A 19872-nucleotide genomic window follows, 5' to 3' on the forward strand; every position below is an offset into this window, starting at 1 on the left:
TTTAATCCTTGCAGAATAAAAGTATTAATATAAAAAATAGTCTTATTGACCTCAAACTTTTCAACAGTATTGTACTTCAGATGTAAATGCTTTTCAATCAACAATAATATAGCAGTTAGTTTTTACTATGCCTACCCAGGATGTGTTCAGAATATCTGTTCAGATATAATGCATCAATATGAAAAGGGAAACAGGACGGGGTCTCCTGTTTCGAAGAGCCTAGCACTAAATGCATTAACCCTTATTCAATCTACCATGCTAATACATCAAAGAGCTAATGTGTCATAAAATGAAGCCCAAACCTAATTAGGACCAATAGAAGTAATCAGAATGGCTTTGACACATTTCACAGAGTGGTAGGGGTGAATGCAATTGTCAGCAGCCTTAACCCAGTTACACTTTAATGGTCTGCAGGTTAGTATTCCTGCGCTTGAATCTAAAAAATGGGCATGTACAGTAACTGAATAACATAGTTATGCGTAATTGGATTTCTCTCACATTCTCTGATCTGATATTGCTCATAATTTTGTGTGTGTCACACCACAAGGCTGCAAGCTTAATCAAATGAAGCTTGAGTTAACAGCTAACAGTATATTAGCAAATCAATCTGAATTTGGCTATAATAGAATAAGGCTCCCGAAACCTGATATAATAAATTCACCGGCTCATTATGCTTTAAACATGTTATAATTTGTTAGAATTAGGAATGGAATCTGAACTTACAGGCAGGTATATGATACCTGAGCTCAGTTTAGTTTTAGTAGGTTTAGTTCTCATGCTTGTATTTCAACATGTTTACATGCGTAAGAAAACAGTAAAAAACAGAAAGTCAGACATACTGTTAATATGGAGAATCACAATTTCATGCGACTAAGCATGTGGGTTAGCCAAAAATAACAAGCAGCAATGGAGTAAACACCTGTAAGAGATCCTGTTTGAGTCTGATCTCACTCTCAGTGGAGGAGCAGAGGGCTCCGATGGCGGTGCTCATGTATTCCTCTGGATTGACCTCTGACAGCTGCTCCAGGATGCACAAAGCTGGACTGCGGAACTGCTCAACATCCAGAAAGATCTTCACATAGGGAATCATTCCCAAGTCCCTGATGAATACTATTAAGCAAAGAGACTGATTAGATATAATAACTTTGGATGTACTATGGTTTCAAACGCTTTACCTCAAACTGTACATATTTGGCAGATTTAAAAAAAAAAGATTATTATAAATGAATTTATTATTAATTTTAACTATTTCAATTGCTTCTGACCTCTAGTTTATTTTAATTATCTTCTGCATATACTTAAAAAATTGGTGTAGAAAATTTTCACAGTAAATTTCACAAAGAAACAGCAAGTAACATGAAATTTCTATTTTTAACAGTGTTCAATACTTGTTATAAACAAAACTACTTCAACTAACCAGTGTTTCTGACTGACTGCAAGGCCAGGGCTGACACCACATTCAAAATGTTGTTGGTCAACTTCCTCTCATAGCTGTCAGCTTTCTCCTCAACTGAGGAGGAGATCAGGATCAGACATATGCAATTCAAACTGTCTTGTTTTCGTAATTCATAATACAGAGAAAACCAAAAGACTCACCAGCAACACCAGCCTTTCTGATTATCTTTGCCCTTCTTTTAAGCTCAAACAACAGTTGTTCCATCAGTCCTCCATCACTCAGGACTTCAGACAGCAATCCGCTGTGAATGATAAGCCTGTAGAAGCAGTCCAGAGCTGCGACATTAAAGGCCTCTGAACAGCCCTGCTTCAACACTGCTTGGACCTTCCTGATTGTCTCGTGTGGGATGTAGGAGAGCTGGTAGATGACGGTCTCAAGCAGTTCGAAGAAAATGAGGTGAACAGGTGGCGATTTCTGCCACACACACTCAGCCAGCTGAGCCAGAGACTGCAGAGACCACTCCAGCAGGAAGAAGTTAGCCTTTTCCCAAGACCAGATCATCTGGATGGTACGCAGGATTTGGCTGCAGATCACTGTGTTGCCTGAACGCAAGAAGGAGGACTGGATGATTTTGAAGGCTGTGAGGTTCTTCACTGGCGAGCCTGAAAATATTAAAAGACAGTCAGGCACAGTAAGTAGTTAAGCTTATATTCATTGACAATTTCTAATGCCACTCCTAGAAGTATACTGTAAGACAGAAGCATTATTGAAGACATTATATATACTGTAACTAAGAGCTCATGCAATTGAGAACTACAGTATATCAACATCCAAATGCATCAACATATGAAAAAGACTGACTGGCTCTTTGGACAAAGACTCTCTGATGGCAAATAAATATAGCTGCAGAGGGTAATAAGATTGAATTTCACCCATAATTAAAATCACATCAAAGCCAAATGAAATAAAGGTTAAAAAAGGGGGCTGTTTTTCTCTCTCTCAGGAGTAAGGTGCTCTGGTGGTGATGAATGGAGAATTGCTGTATGGATGAGGAGAATGGATGCAGGGTGGCTTAACCGAGTTAGTGAGGAGAGCTACACTTCATCATCTTGGACATAATTGCCTTTTCTGTGGCGTTACCATGAGGTGGCGAAGCAGAGATGCAGAGTGGCACTCACTGTCTGTCATGGCAGCTTACCGTTAGTCAGGGTGGGGTCAAACGTGAAGCCTGGCGGTTGGGGGTTGTTCACACATATGGCAACCTTCAGTTCAGCCTTGCCAAAAAGCGTGAAAGACGCGATGAGGCCTAGCAGGTCTTGAACGGCTAGATACTGCTCCTCTGTCATTTCCTCCTCACAGCTACAAAACGGGCAAAAATATGTCAATATGGCCTTCACAGTAAACACAGTATGAATGAATACTACTGTTTAAATGTTTAGGGTCAGTACAATTTCTCTGAAAGCAATGAATACTTTTGGACATATTCAATTGATCAAAAGTGACAGAAGATTTGACAATAGATTTACAATGTTATACAAAATATATTTAAAATAAACTGTTCTTCTGAACTTTCTATAAAAATCCTTTAAAAAAATGCATTGTGATTTCCACAACAAAAAAAAAAATTCCGCAGAAAAATTTTCAACATTGTTAGTAATTAGAAATGCACCACATTAGAATATTAGAGTTTCATGAGACACTGAAGACTGCCGTAATGGCTGCTGAAAATTCAGCTTTGCCATCACAGAAATATATATATATATTTTTTTATGTAATATATTTAAATAGAACATTTATTTTAATGTTATTTTAAATAATATTTCACAATATTACTGTTTTTCAAAAACATCTTAAAACCCTTAACTTTTTGAATGGTAATGAAGTTACAGACAACTAGATAACAGTGGCCTCATTCACTAAGTTCTTTTAGTTACAGTATGTGCGCAGAACAGTTTTTAACATGAACATTTCTGTTGGATATATGTACAACCAAAATAATGTTTTCACACAGGTTATACTAACAAATAAGTGCGTACACACGCTTAGTGAATGAGACCCATTGTTCAGTGAGGGCCGTTTTGTCCTGCAGTGACCCTTGCTGTGAGAAAACACAGAAACACAGCGAGTAAGAAGGAGCTGGCATGATCAGTAATGTGATTGAGCTCAATTTACTGCTGATCTCATTACGAGCTCTTTAATTATTGAATTCTGCAGCATTCAAAAAGAAACTTGCAGGAGGAAGGAGCTGAGACTGAGAGGAAGAAAAAGAGTTACAAAAGGGAATGGAAAGTACCTAAGAATGAAGTAAACAAATGTATTTTCTGAAGGTGGTGGTCCATCTGCTTGTCAAAGCATCAAAGACATACAGTCCTCCATTTACAAATCAAATTACAGCAGTTGTACAGAAGTATGAATACACAAACTGCTCAAAAACATCATAAAAACGTTCTCCAGAGAAAATTAAGGCACCGTGCGTGCCTTTCATATATGTGCAAAATTAATAACAGTCCCATATTATATTAAAGATTTCCCCCAAAAGAATTCATGAATTTACCGTATTAAGATGGCCTGAAAGATGCTATAGCCATCGTTGTTCTCAAACTCCTCAAAAAGAGCAGGGCTGACTGGATAGGAGTCCTTCACAAAGCTGAAAACACTCACGGCCACCTCAGCTAGAACATGACCAGGGATGTTCTCGCTGATCTTATGCATGTTCTGGATGCAGATCTTCATGGAGTTACTAGCTAAAGAAAACAAAACACACCAAAAATAAGTGTAAATACACTTGTACTGAGTATTTGAGAAAATGCCTGCGCTTCTGGATCATGTTTAGATATGGCTTCTTTTTTGACCTATAGAGTTTTAGCTGGCAACGGCGAATGGTGTTCACCGACAATGTTTTCTGGAAGTATTCCTGAGCCCATGTAGTGATTTCCATTACAGTAGCATTCCTGTATGTGATGCAGTGTCGTCTAAGGGCCCGAAGATCACGGGCATCCAGTATGGTTTTCCGGCCTTGACCCTTACGCACAGAGATTGTTCCAGATTCTCTGAATCTTTGGATGATATTATGCACTGTAGGTGATGATAACTTCAAACTCTTTGCAATTTTTCTCTGAGAAACTCCTTTCTGATATTGCTCCATTATTTTTCGCCCCAGCATTGGGGGAATTGGTAATCCTCTGCCCATCTTGACTTCTGAGAGACACTACCACTCTGAGAGGCTCTTTTTATACCCAATCATGTTGCCAATTGACCTAATAAGTTGCAAAATGGTCCTACAGCTGTTCCTTATATGCACAATTAACTTTTCCGTCCTCTTATTGCTACCTGTCCCAACTTTTTTGGAATGTGTAGCTCTCATGAAATCCAAAATGAGCCAATATTTTGCATGACATTTCAAAATGTCTCACTTTCAACATTTGATATGTTATCTATATTCTATTGTGAATAAAATATAAGTTCATGAGATTTGTAAATTATTCCATTCCTTTTTTTACTCACAATTTTTTAGGCACACCTTCGTTACTGCTCTGCATACAGTGGCCTTACTAACGTGCTCTGCACCCCCGATATAGAAAACTACCAAATAAATATGCATGTGGATGGGGCACAAAAAAATTTTAACTCCCTATGAATTAACAGCCTCCCCATCTACAGTATAAAAAGGCATGCCATTTTTGTCACTTTGACGGTGTCTGGTGTTTAACGGGGGGAGGTGGGGAAATCAAATAATAATAATCTTGCTTACATTTGCATTAAAATGATTTTTACCCCATGGCGAATAATTTTACTATACAGAAGTTACCACAGTTACTGACTCTGAGTATAAGTTACCTCTCTTTTAGAAACGGGCTTGACTTACCCTGCTTTCTCGGGTTTGACAAACCTCCCATTCTGAAATGGAAAACCCAGAGTTTCCCTCATTTCAGGGTTAACATACTCAGAGTTTTCACTTACAGTAACCTCCTTTCTGAAACAGGCCCCTGAAGTATATACTAACAATCCAAATAAACATCAGTAACAATTCTGGAACTAAGTTTCCCTAAATTGGTCTGTAAATTTGTTCTTATTGTTACTGGATTCAAGACAAGATGTCCCCGGTCAAACTTTCCGACTTGATTTTCTAAATGCTACCCTGCCTTATGGAGACCTAATAGAGATCTCCAGCAAAAAAAACATACATTATGTAATCAGAGGTTTGGGACAACAAGTAATTTTAAGTAATCAGCATCATGTGAAAGCAAATCTGATGATGTGCTTACAGTACCTATCTATATTTACCCAAAATATAATCATTTTGTTGACTGATTAGATATTACCTACAGTACACTTACTACACCAATATACTTGTGCACCAATAAACTAATATCCTGATAAGAACGCTCTGATATAAGATACATTTAGTTGGACAATGAAAGGGCTGGAGCTTGTGTGTGTAGTTGTTGACCTTGCAGTGCAGGTACAGTGTTGTGAGCTTGAGCAGCAGACACCGCTCTGAGCACACAAGACGCCTTCTGTCTCCATGAGGGGCTGCACTGATCCCACAGCAGTGTGAGAGAGATGATCACACTTGAAAGCTCCTGGGTCTCCAACAGAACCTCCACAAAACACACATGCCTGCACAGCTGCAACATAACCTAAGCAGAGATGAAGGTTTAAAGAGACATTTTTCTCTTAGTTTGACACCAATGCATTAGATGATTTAGATATGTATGCAAACTTTGTATACATGGTCATACACTGTAAGAAATGAATAATTTTTGCATCTTTCCTTCTGAAACTGGAAGTGCTAATGGGGAAGCAGTATCCCATTTTGATACACAAGTTGAGCATTTGTGGTGTAACTGATTCACAATATAAAATAAAAAATGTAAAAACCTGAATAAGAGTGTCCTGAAAAGAGCATTTGACTTCCTCTTCAACATCATTCCGAGAGACAAAGCTCTCTTTTCGGGGAGGCAAAGCTACAAACAGGTACAGACACTTGACTAACGCAGCCGGTAGACCTGTCTTGATCATGACGCCAACCTCCTGTCAAAAAACAAAAGAACGTCAAAACATGACTAGACTGGATTTTCCTCTGTCAAACAGAGGAATGCTTTCAATGACAGATCTACTGTAGGACATCTAGAACACTGAATTGTATAATAAAACCATAGCAAGAAAAAGGTATTTTCTAGAAGAAAATAATTATTATTTTTATGCTGAATGGAATCATTTTTTTATTTAGCAATCATAAGTAAAATGCTCTTTAACTAAACTTTTAAAAATGCGTAGTTATTAACTAAACACTAGCAATGTAATTATGGAGCTGATTGTATTAATATATTATAGATTTAATAGTAAAACTTACGGAGTCTCTGTTAGACAAAAGAGATATTGATTTGAGCAGAAGCCATCCTTGGTTGCTTCTGACCTCTGACCTCTGAAACAACTGCTCCAATTCATATCGGGCTTCCTCTATTTTAAACAAAGCCATAAAAACAACAGACAGCAAAATTTAAATCATTTGATCTTAGATCAGCATACAACAGATAAGTAAGGTTTTCAGTTCCTTCCACACCAACATTTTTAATAATAATTTAAATAAATACTATAAAAAGAAATGAGAACAAATGCATCACACAGACAACAGAAAGTATGGTCAACATTATCATGCAACTTATTTTGCCGCATGTTTGTGAAATAAAGAAGTGAGCAACTTCCCTTCAAACACCAACAGAACCTCTAAGCTTGCTTTTTTGTTGGCCTTTAGTGACCTCACTAATGCCACTGTCAACTACACCTTTGCAAATGTTATTTTGGGTACCTGCAGGCTTATCTGCCACTCGTTGCTGTATATGACAGACAAGAGCTTCTCCAACCTGCAGCGCCAACTCCTGGAGTTCCAGATCATCAAGGACACTGCTGCTCTCTGAGACCTTATAAAGAGCAAGTGGAATAATTATTTCTGCTAATATTTAAGCATGAACACAAAATAGGTTTGAGATGTTTATAACATGTTTCCCTCAAAGGCAAATATGATAATAGTAAATGGATAACATAAACAGCACTTATCACAAAGAAGAAACAAAAACATCTAACCAGAAGCGAACTTGAACATTTTCAAAAATGAACATCTTCATAACAACACAAGTTTCATTTCCTTAAAGGGGTGATATTATGCTTTTTCACTTTTTCAACATTAGTTAGTCTGTTGCTGTTTGAGCATAAAAAAAGATCTGCAAAGTTAAAAAGCTCAAAGTCCAATTCAAAGGGAGATATTTTATTTAACAGAAATCACTTTTCAAAAACTACAACAAACCACTCCTTTGGACTACAACACATATTTTCCGGGATCTGTGATATCACAAATACCGACGAATGGGACGCGACCGGCTTGAGCTGCACTAGAGAAGGCAACGAGTGTTATCGCTATGTCAGAGACTATGTCATTAACTTACCTAAGGCAGATGAACTTAGAGTGGTAACAATCATCCGGGTTTAAATCGTGCTCAAATTGATTTGATTTTGATGCAATATTTACACTGAAGCTCACAGCAGGCGGCTATAGTAAGGGGCATGACATTTCCCGACCAGGCGCTGTCACAGTGTCTGGTTTGTGTTCCCTGGGTGTCCACTAGAGGTCTCACTTCCCCATATCGTCACCCCACCTCAGGAACTACATTTCCCACAAGTCTTGTCTGTATTCATCACTGTTCATTGTATTCAGCTGTCCCCACTTACATTGTTTGCACCTGTCTATAAATACCCTGGTTGTTTCTGTCATTGTTACGGAGTCCTTGTTTAATGTCACCCTGGTTTTTCGTGTTTCCTGGCCGATGTGTATGTTTCTTGTTTTTGGACTGCTTACCTGGATCGTGACCTTTGCCTGGCTGATTATGAGTTTTGGATTATCCCAATAAAACACTGCAATTGGATCTACCTATTTGTGTGCGTGTCGTGACAGGCGCCGAGTGCAGTCAATCACAACACACACTGGCCCAGCTAACCAATCACAGCACATCTCATATTTCAGAAGGTGGGCATTCATTTGATAAAGGAACTATTCAATCCATTCATGCCAGACTGGGGAGAGAGGTGTTGTAACAATGTAAAATACGTGGAAAAAAGTATGTGTTTTTCGAACAACCTAGTATGAGAGCCTGTTCCAAAACAAAATCAAGACCTTGTAAAAGAGCATAATAGGACCCCTTTAAGCTGTGTGAATATTTCAGCATTCCCAACTTCAGTCTCTGCTTCTGTGTGACTTTTCAAGCAGATGGTGGATGTGGTGCCTTACTCTCTGTATGGTTAAATCCCAGTAAGAATCCAGGAGTTGTAAGTCAATGAGTCACACGTGTGTAAATCCCCACACATGCACAAACAGCACTAAGCCTGCTGTTTGTGCATGTGCAGCGTTGGGCTCTCAAAAAATGAACAAATCTTACCAGCCCCAAATATGACCAGTAGTGTGTTTGTGTATGTGTTTGTAAAATATACAGTATGTATATGCATTTGTATATAAACTAAACATATTATATGCAATTAATCATATTTAAATGACTGCCAATGTATTGAATAATCAGTTCTCCTCCACTCCTCTCACTGATTTTCTGTACCTGGATGAACAGAAGCAGAAGTCTATTGAGCTCTTGGTCTCTTTGTTCTGGTAACCGTTGTCTTATAGTACCCAGCTGAGTTAGCTGATCTTTCAGAAGCACCACTGGATCCTCATGTGCTTTCAGGTCCCCATTTGTCTGACTTTGGATTTGGGTAGTTTCCGCTTCTATGCTCTCTGAACTCTCCCCTGACGCACTAAGTTCCCCGTTGTCCTTATTGATTCTGTCCATTTCTCCAACTGGCTCCTTAAAAAAAGTTAATAAATAAAAAAAGCAATGGGTTAATTTTACAGCTCCAGGATTTCTACTGTAGAACACCTGAGAGAAACTTGATACCTGAAAGTCTGAGCGAAAAAAAAAATTAATTAAAAAATAATAAATTGTAGGAAGTTGCCGCAAAGTGTTCTAATGATTTGTGCTACCCGCTCAGATTGTGCTAACTCCCATTAAAAAGATAGGTAGCACAAATCGATAGCGATAAATGCTACCCGCTCAGATTATGCTACCAGCATCTTATTAATGTAGTTTGAGGCTTTTTTAATGTCCATACCTACCCATACCCTAGACTTACCCTTAAACCAATGCAATATATTTTTGGTAGCACCTGATAGGTAGCATGTTCTCTTTTAAACATTCGTTCGGTATTTCACCATGTTTCGTCGGTACAAACTGAAGCGTCTAACAATAAACTTTCAGGCAAATCTGCAACTGCCTTCTTTCTGTTACTAAAAAGCAATCACAGCTTACTATCAGCTGTTCACATGTTAATGGGATCTTGTGATGTAAAGAAGGGAGCTTGTTTTGCTACAGGGAGGACAATTCACATTCCTGAAGAAATTACATGTTTGCACTGCACATTCCCACCAGTTTATTCATACAGCACATGACTGTCATCTCGTTATTTTATTTAAATCTTAGACTGCGGTAAATATTCTTAATGCTCCATAATTATTCGCTTCTCTCTTGCCTTGCTGAAATGTTAAACCTGATACAAACAAATTATAGGGCAAACAAATCATGCTTTAAGTACCCGATTAGAATCAGTCAAGCTTCCTTGTTTATTTTATCTTCATCTTGTTGCCCTCCTAGAAGTTGAGTCTCTAACCAACAGAAATGCTTTGAATGCACTTAAATGAGAAAAACAATTGAATTATGACAGCAGGCAACCTCACAACAACAGCTGTCAAAATTAGTCTGTTAAGAGATATGTGAATTAGCCTTTCAAACTAATATGAACCCCAGGCAAAACTCTAGTTTAGTCAGCCTGTAACCCCACACATACCTGTTGTTTGGTGGGTGGCATCTCAAACCTCTGCTAAGGCTTGTGTACGTAGACGCATGGCTGGACAGAAGGTTTTCCTCTGGTGTCCCATGTCACAGCAATCAGTGAATGGCCAGCTGAGACATGCCTCCTAATCTGTTTGCCTGAACTTTGCACAGTATGAAACTCTAACATCAGCTGCGCATGATCATGTGCCTCACTTCCTAGTGAAAAAGAAGAAGGAGGACTTTCTTGTACAAGTGTGTGTGTGTGTGTGTGTGTGTGTGTATGTGTGTGTGTGTATGTGTGTGTGTGTGTGTGTGTGTGTTTTAACACTTCACAAGACAAATAGTGTCTAACTATGCCTTCTGGTCTTTATTTAAAATGCGTCAGATGTTGAGCAATAGTGACATCATGTGGTAATTTAAGATTACAAAAATATTACACGACTAGATACCATGGAAACTGTAAACAAATATAAAGAATATTTCTAAAATAAGAATAACGAAAATCACCTAATGACTAAACAATGTACTAGATTAAATTATCGTACAATTGATATTTATCTGTTTAGAGATTTTAAAAACATAGAAATTAGAGGATATATATATATATATATATATATATATATATTTATATATATATATATATATAATAATTTTTTTTTTTGAGGTAAGGTTTTATTTGTACCAGTACCAGTCTTTGCATTTAAATATTTTGCATATTTCAAACGATTATCTTTATGAAAAACACCTTGACCGCCGAGCGCCCACTAGAGGAAACATCCGTTGATTCTGTGGGTTGAACATAAACAGTTTCCTATAAATCAGTACAGCGTATTTACATATGATCAGATTCGCTCTCTTATCGAATGAATGATCATCTAACGGGAGAATATTATAGTGGATGTAGACTTTTCCGCCGCACCAAACCAATTAAGACATCCTTTTATAATGAATTTTTTACAGCTGGCCAAGAATTTCTTCAGCCTGCAGAAGAAGGCGTAACTTAAATATATCATGGTGGCAGAATGCTGCAGTCTTCAGGAAGTTGTATATTTGAATCCATTCAACGGGGTGAGATCGATCGAGTTTCCCATTTATTACAGCAGGATCGGGGTCTTTTGAAACAAAAAGGTGAGTTTTCTGTTTTAAAGGGGGCTGTGACTGATCCACAGAGGCATATGATGACAGAGATTGTCCTTCGTTAGCATTTCACTTTTACCTTCCTGATCCTATTCAGGTCAATAGAGCGTCATGTAAGCGGGGTTTTTTTTCCCATTCGTTCACTCACTTATCGTTTGCTTATTATCTATTGATGGCCACTATATTATCGATTAAAGAAAATACCTAGATGTGCGATACGTTTTGATTCATTTGTCGTTTCATTAGCCACGCTTCTTCCTCCCAAGCTGTTTCCGATACCTGTTACACTTTGTAAGGTGTCCTAGCCTTCGACAAATATACCATACATTTAACCATGTAATACCCATGTAGTTAATTTCTCTTCTAAATTCTATACAGAAATTGTCAACACGGTCATTAAAAAAGGGGAATTAAACACAAATACTCACTTGTATGGATTATGGATTTACATTTGCAGCTAACGTTACCTGTAGCAACCTGTATTTTGACTAAAATGATGATTAATAATAGGGAATTATTGATTATTAATAGGGAATTAACCTTTTGAGCTCTATAAATGTATTTGTGATTTAAGTGTTTTCTGCAAGCTTGAATAATTTATTTAAAATATATTAATTATAACTTAATTATTGACTATATGCACGTCTACTTCCTGGTTTTAGATAAGCCAGCTCAGTCATTTCCAGTCAGCTGTCAAAATCTCTCTATATAATCCATTCACAATTTGAAGAAAAGTTTTGTTTGTCTAAGAGGACCAAACTGTATACTATATACTACCGTATACTGTTTCAGGAATGACGAACGCGAGTGTAAAACATTTAGCGAGTGAATCCTCTAAATTATTCTGCAAGTCACTGCTATGATTTACAATAGTAACTGTAGCAATGGCGGAGCGAACTATCTGACCAGCCGATGTCAAAAATAAACCTGTGCATTCAGTGATTCTGAGTAAATTCAGAGTAACAAAACTACAGCAGCAAGTCTATTTAGCAGCTTCTACAGTTAAATATAAAACTTTAAAATTGAAATTAAATCTAAAAATATTTCAAAATATTTAATGCATTTTTTTTTAAATTGTTATACTATTAATAATTAACTTGTTTAATTTGTAGTTAACTTAGTTAAGTATTTAAATAATTATCCCTCCTAGGCTGTTGGTGTCTGTGCTTAATTATTTATTTATTAAATGACATGAGACTTTGTGACTTCCTGCACTTGCTATACTTTATACTTCAGGGCAGAAAAGTACTAAAATGTGTTACAATAATCATTTTATAATAAATCCAAAAACAAGAGGTGAAAAAACTAGGCTGATTAGTGAACCTCTGCTTTCATCTACTGGTTATAATGCTAATTTCATGTCGTTTTCATCTTAAAAAGTCTTTGTTTTCCACCAAGAGATGCATTTTTGACACATTTTTTAATGTGGTCTTCATGAACAAAAAGTGAATTTTTAAAGTAAAGTTACTGCAGAACTGTAACTAATCACACTCCAGCCAGGGAACCAAAGTTGGCAACCCTGTGTACATATTCAGTTCATGACTATGAAGTTATCGATTATCAAGAATACCATTTTGATGTCATTTACGAGATAGCATCGCTAGCTAGCTCACGATAGCTTAAACAGTTATGATAGTGTTTAGTAGTCAGCATTTAAATGTACAATTACGTGTCAGGGTACTCTCCTGGGATGACCAGGCTTGGCATATAAAATTATATGTTGTTAAATAAAATTAAACTCTAAGTTAATGCCGCTTTCATAATTTATGGTGCTGCAATTATTTGGTTTATGAAGAGAACGAGACAGGAGAGGTTTCCGTGAAAGGTCTCAACCTATATATACCACACAAAAAAGTACTGTAGATTTTGACGTCTTTGAAATGTTTTTAATAACACAATATTGTTTTCTATAATGTAACTGGCTAAAATTTTATAAAAGTTAGACAAGCCAAATAATACCACAAAACATAACGGAATTTATCCAATCATTTGCTAATACCTGCACTTTTTTTTCCTTTTTTTTTTCTTTCTGGTTTCCTTCCAAATATGATGTCATTTCCTGGATGATTATCTCATTAAGGACCTGGCTTTTTGTTTACTAAATGGGTATTATAAAAAACTAACACAATTTATATAAATATAAAAAGGTATTCCCAAGAAAACATTTGGAAAAAAACATGCTGAAACATTTAAATATATCTTAATATACTTGCATGTTTTATACAGTATAAGAATTCCATCTTTACAATGGTTACAAATACTGCATACTAGGAATAATAAATACTAGTTCTGCTCTTAAAGGGATACTCCACCCCAAAATGAACATTTTGTCATTAATCACTTACCCCCATGTCATTCCAAACCCATAAAAGCTCCATTCCTGTTCAGAACACAATTTAAGATATTTTGGATAAAACACCGGGAGGCCTGTGACTGTCCCATAGACTGCCAAGTAAATAACAGTGTCAAGGTCCATAAAAGGTATGAAAGTCGTCAGAATACTCCATCTGCAATCAGACGTGCAATCTGAGTTATGTGAAGCGATGGGAACACTTTTTGTAAGCGAAGAATACAAAAATAACGACTTTATTCAACAATTCCTTTGTCAACAGTCTCCTCTGTGTCTCTCCATATCACCGTATGCTGCATATGCACTTCTGTATCATCTGCACCACAAGGATGCGCTGTTTTCTTTCAAATCAAAGCTAAATACACGTAGAAACAACATTCTGACATCCACTTTCATACCTTTTATAGACCTTGACACTGTTATTTACTTGGCAGTCTATGGGACAGTCACAGGCCTCCCGGTTTTCATCCAAAATATCTTAAATCATGTTTCAAACAGGAACGGAGCTTTTACGGGTTTGAAATGGGATGAGTGATTAATGACAATTTTCATTTTGGGGTGGAGTATCCCTTTAACTGCTTGATTGTTTATGTCGTCATCAAATGTCAAGTATACTATCGCTAAGCTCTAGACTGCTAAATGTGGACAACTAGGCATTAACATCATGAAACACTGTAAAGCTGCTTAGGAACAATATGTGTATTGTGAAAAGCGCTATAAAAATAAATTGACTTGACTTGACTATAAACTTTTAAAGCTGATGTTATATCTTTGTTAATTATCAACTTTTGAATATCGTCCCCTTGGAATTATAAGGTTCTACCTGACATTTTTGTCAAAATTGAGTTATTCACATATTCTTATTCTGTGTCAATGTATTTACATTATGTGATAGATTTTTTTTAATGTTGTGTACATTATGGGACTTTTTATTTAAAAAACAATAAGGTTCTATCTACACAGTCAAATGGAACAAAAAAACTTTGCAGCTCAATATCTCAAAACTACTCGGAATGCAGATAGAACCTTATAATTCCAAGGGGACGATATGCAAAAACCTTTCCCAGCACAATGATATTTGTGTTTCAAGGTTAGTGGTGGTAAACGTTTCTGATTTTCCCAGGTTGGGGAGGTTTCACAGCCCTCCACTTTGCTGCTGTTCATGGAAACCGGCCAATGGCTGAGCTTCTGCTGAACAGCGGTGCTGATCCAAACATTCCCTGTGATGCAGGACAAACTCCTTTACACTTTGCTTGCAGGTACGAGAGACCTCATCCATCTTATGTTTGTGAATTTAATTAAAACATCCATCATAAACTTTGCTTCTCCTGAAAGATCATAACACCAGTGTCCTATAAAGAGGGCTTACTGTACTGTATTGTTATTCTAACAGAAATGGCAATATTTATATCATGCACAAAATGATGCAGCACGGTGCAGACTTACACATAGTAGATGAGCAAGGGAAAACATCTCTTCATCATGCAGTCGGTGGAGGAAGCGTGTAAGTAACTGGGCCTGTTACACTAGTGGCAGTCAAATGTTAAAACAAAAACAAGAATTATAATTAGTATAGTTTTTTTTGGTTTATACTGCATGCTCAAATATATTTTCCCCTATGTTTTTTTCTCTTTCTTATTTCTCAGTATTGCCATGCAGTACCTCTGGGAGACTGGAATGTTCCGTTTCACAGATGCCGATAACTATAAGGTCACTCCGCTGCATTTGGCAGCTTCCACAGGCAATTCTGACGTAGTCCGCTATCTCCTTAGAGCAAATGTAAGCACTTTTATTTTACAGCATTGCTTGTAGCTCTCTTTCAGGGTACAACTGGACAAAATGGACACCAAAACACTGATAGGAGAATGCAGAATGCTTGAAAATTGCTATAAATTGCTCCTATCACTGTGGAAATTCATTACATTTTTTACTTTCAGAACCAGCCTTTACACTTCTACTATTCCTAGAGAGAGAGAGAATCAAAACAATGCCATTAATCAGTTAGTTCTTCTCTTCTGAAGGTTTACATTTTCCTTAAAGGAATAGTTCACCCAAAAATGAGCATTGTTGCAGCATCATCATATTCATATCTATAACGCTAATCTTTTATAGTGCAATAACAGGCAGAGATCACAGTTTATTGGTTCAGATATGTATTTAATCAATTTCTTGTTTATGAAGTGCTTGCATGACATTTGCTGCTTTTCTGATTTTCAGTTGTTTTTGCTCTAAATCTTTAACCAGAGATGCACACCAGAGGCAGTTGACCACCAGGGGGCGACAGCACTTCACGTGGCTGCAGAGAAAGGCATGATTGAGGTGTGCTGGCTACTGTTGAAGAGTGCCGGGCTCCACATTTTACACATGAAAAACCACACTGGCCTCACACCTCTAGACCTCTGTAATCAAGGGAATACATTTAGGTCTGTTGAGAATCAATGAAAATGTAAAGGCTAAAAAAAAACATATAATTTTAAAATTTTAACATTTTATTTAATGATTTATGCTACCCAGAGTTATCGCAGGCTAGGATATTTGTATACATTTTATGAAATTCATTGCATTAAAAAAATAAAAAATTACATGGTCAAACCAGGAGTCTTAAATAATACTTTACTTGATCTTTACTGCAATTAATCTATAGCTTTAAGTAGGGCACATTTAAAGAAAACCGGGGAAGTCATGCAGTATTGTATTTTCTATTTGTGATTACTGTTACTTTGGAAGTTTAAATTGTGAACCCTAAGATTATATCTGCTTTTTTTCTCTAATATTTCTGTAGACATCAGCAGCTCTCCAGGATTTTGACACATTTCAGTCAACAACCAAAAGATCTGATTCCTAAGGACTCATATGGTATCATTGTTTTTTTTTTCCTTTGGATTTGTTGTATAATGATATTCATCGGCTGTAATGTTTATTTGTGAAATGGTCTGTTCTGCAGTCATGTACATTTGGATGCTGCTGGTGCCGTCTCTCAGCGGGGCTGTGGTTCTCATTATAGCTGCAGCTGTTGGGGAATATGGCGCTATCCTCTCTGCAGTGCTTTTCCCCTGTTTGGCAAAAGTCATTCTTTCTCAATATCATAGACTGAGCAGCTTTCAAAGGTTAGAGGGTTGTGATTGGAAATTGCATTGCTTATCACTAATAATATAAAGGATGATGATGATTGAATGATGACTTTTTTTACTCTTTTTAAATTTGGACTTTAGGTTACCAAACCCTGTGTACTTGGGAACACTGACTGCGGGTGTAATTCATTCCGCAGCTTGCTTTCTCTATAAATTTTTACCTAATATCCTTTGCAAATAGCTTATGTCATTTAACCTCTTTCAAAAGTTGAAATCTTTTGGTTGTTTTGTAAATTATTCCTTGACAGCTCACGTTTTTGGCCAGCTTACACCCTCTTCAATTTTTCACTTGTCCATTTTTGTGTGCTCGTTGGACTTTTTTGGAAAGTTCTAAATCAGAACCCAGGACAACTCAAAGAAGCTGACACTGATTCCCAGTTTTCCAGCATAGGAGACTTAATAGAAGCCGGAAAGAGCCCGGACAGATTCTGTATTTACTGTGAGGTGAGCACTGGGTCTGAATCGTTTTTCTGATTAACATTTAAAATTGACTTGATCAAAATGGTTTTCTTTAGAGGGTTGTAACTATTTTTGGATGGTTAAATCAAATTTAATTTTTTTATTAATATATTATTTAATATTGTTGTTTAAAATAATAATTAAATCAATATTTTTAATGAATAAAAATAATAATGTTTTATAATAAATAATTTTTTTTATTTTAAATAATAAAAAAAATAATCAGAACTGGATCCTAATCTGTTTGGTAAAAATAATAATATATATATTTTTAATAATAAAAATTATAAAATATAATTATAATAATCAGTACTGGGTCTCAAACTGTTTGCTGACATATTTTGAGATTGAGAAGTTGAGATTTGAGAAGTTAATTTATTCACAGCATTAAATATGTGTATGGTTGAACCAACCATTTTGTATAGTTAAATCCCCACGTATAAATATTACATATTTTAAAAATTTATTATTATTATTATTATTATTATTATTATTATAAAATTTCAAAACTGCACAAGCTATTTTCTTTCAGTTGATCCAAGTGGACAACTGTAAACACTGCCGTTTGTGTGACATGTGCATCCAAGACTATGACCACCACTGCCTCTTCCTCAATCAATGTGTGGGACGGAACAACCATCGCATCTTCATCCTCTTCATCATATCTATGGTAATGTCTCACCTCATCTTCATCCTCAGTGCCGTGTACTACCTCTCCCTTAAACTCTCAGGCTTGCAGATGTCTGACTGGGGCTCATTGGCGGGAAGAGAGGCCTCAGTGCTCCTGCTGACTCTGCTCAATATATTCTCTCTGATCTGGGTGGGATGGTTGCTAGTTGAGCAGCTTGATGCCATTTCCATGGGAACCACCACCTATTTTAGGCGGTACGACAACAAAGGGCCTTCTAAAAGACAACGATTGGGAACAATCCTCACTTTTTTGCTTGAAGGGAGAAGACAGGAGCACAACAGTCTTTCAGTATAGAGAGGCATTTTGAAATTCCAAGCAACATCATGTTTTAGTCTCATATTTTTGTTTGTAAAGGCTTGAATATATAACTTCTGTTACATAATTCACAGTCCCGTAGTGTATGATGGGCTCAGATTCAGATTTTCTAGCTTCAGACTATGATTTTATCCATTCAAAGGATATCAAACATGATCGATATTTTGCGCTGATTTTAGACCATACATTGTTTTCATTTCTCATGTACCTCCTATCAAAGAGGTGCATGTTTCGGCGAGAGTTATGTTTGGAACAACCTGAAAGTCAATGCGATCCTTAGTCGTTTAGTGATTTTTTTGGGGGGGGGGTAACCATTTACAATGTCAGCAAGTGTGTGATGCATATTGTGTTAAAAACTGTTCAGAGTCTAAAAACTGTATAGTGCATTCCAGCCTTAATTTACAGGGAATATTCCCTGAATTTAAGATTGTTAATTTGAGACTCCCATAGCTTGTAAAAATAAACACAAAAAATGACATTACCTAAATTATAAATATTCAAAATAGCACTTTACATAAACAAAGGTCACTGCTGCCTTGCCTTCCCAAAACTGTATCTGTATTTTTTTTTTTTTATAAGAAACATTTTTAATAAATGTCTTTGCGTGTAAATTTATAGTTTGATTTTATTTCATTTTTTGTAGTAAAAAATAAATTTGTAAAGGATGGAAATGGATGTCCAGTCATTTATTAGCATATTATATTGGGATGAAGTATTTGATTTTGTTATTCTACAAAATAAAGATTAAAACATTTGTTTTGTAACATTAATTTAAGCATTAGGATTGTGAAGCCTCTCATACTGCATTCTCAGCCCTGCTTTTAAGATGGGTGTCCATCATCAATCATCTGCGAGGCCTGTGTAGTCTGCTGCTAATTTTCCATTGATTTTTCTGCAGTGATACCATGCAGGGTGGGGGATCTGCAGACCTATATCATTGGTCTAAGTGACATGGCAATGAGTAAAGGCATTTTTATACTATTGTGGCAAAGTCCTGCAAATGCAAGATAGCTTATTCAGTCTTACATTCAAGGTTATTCATGAGACATCCAAGACTAGGGTTTGGTTCAAGCCATTTGTTGTATTTTCTTAGACAACCTCTTGATCTGTATGAGGCATTTGTTTCCCTATCAGTTGAAAACTCTTCAGTCTTTCACAGTGAATCAGTGCATCATGTGCTCATCTTCATTCCCTCTATATCTATTATTAAATTAAATGATAATTCAGTCTAATTGCTAGTTTATTTGGTCCCATGCTAGACTCGGCCTGGATGAATTGTATTTTAATGAATATTTTACTTGGAGTCTGAATTACATTTTGAGACACCCAGATTTTCCTCCTGTATCGGTATTTACACCTAATATTACATGACTTTGCCAGGGCAATCACACATTTTACACTGCCCTTGGCTCGACTCCATAAAGTAATACTGTTGTTATACATACCACTCTGGAAAAGAGCAACAATAAATCTTGACTTGATATTGTTGGTTTTCATTTATTGCATTTGTTTAATCAGTA

General features: G+C 36.5%; 2 protein-coding genes across 5 annotated transcripts in view; one reads left to right on the forward strand and one right to left on the reverse strand.

Moving 5' to 3' along the window:
- Positions 1-10536, reverse strand: part of LOC109109392 (WD repeat- and FYVE domain-containing protein 4-like) — a 46799-nt gene extending 36263 nt beyond the window's left edge. Inside the window, exons 1-11 of one of the 4 annotated variants that reach the window (XM_042769119.1) lie at positions 10283-10536; positions 9001-9246; positions 7209-7320; positions 6753-6859; positions 6278-6430; positions 5847-6036; positions 3951-4140; positions 2595-2755; positions 1597-2058; positions 1418-1510; positions 920-1110 (exon numbers count right to left, since the gene is read on the reverse strand). In XM_042769119.1, the coding sequence (XP_042625053.1) occupies positions 920-1110; positions 1418-1510; positions 1597-2058; positions 2595-2755; positions 3951-4140; positions 5847-6036; positions 6278-6430; positions 6753-6859; positions 7209-7320; positions 9001-9246; positions 10283-10303 (1926 nt within the window). In that variant the 5' untranslated portion in view covers positions 10304-10536. Of the gene's footprint in view, positions 1-919; positions 1111-1417; positions 1511-1596; positions 2059-2594; positions 2756-3950; positions 4141-5846; positions 6037-6277; positions 6431-6752; positions 6860-7208; positions 7321-9000; positions 9247-9571; positions 9839-10282 lie in introns of those variants that run through there. The other 3 variants (XM_042769118.1, XM_042769117.1, XM_042769116.1) reach the window with 3 other exon arrangements.
- A 513-nt stretch (positions 10537-11049) lies between these two features.
- On the forward strand, positions 11050-19833 carry LOC109045406 (palmitoyltransferase AKR1-like). The gene is made up of 10 exons (XM_042769129.1): positions 11050-11397; positions 14880-15015; positions 15150-15260; positions 15403-15535; positions 16001-16179; positions 16539-16612; positions 16701-16863; positions 16969-17051; positions 17141-17331; positions 17879-19833. The coding sequence occupies exons 1-10, from the start codon at positions 11292-11294 to the stop codon at positions 18329-18331; spliced, it is 1629 nt and encodes a 542-aa protein (XP_042625063.1). The 5' UTR covers positions 11050-11291; the 3' UTR covers positions 18332-19833.
- The last annotated feature ends 39 nt before the right edge of the window (positions 19834-19872 follow it).

Source organism: Cyprinus carpio, chromosome A13 (assembly GCF_018340385.1).
Source record: "Cyprinus carpio isolate SPL01 chromosome A13, ASM1834038v1, whole genome shotgun sequence".
NCBI lineage: Eukaryota > Metazoa > Chordata > Actinopteri > Cypriniformes > Cyprinidae > Cyprinus > Cyprinus carpio.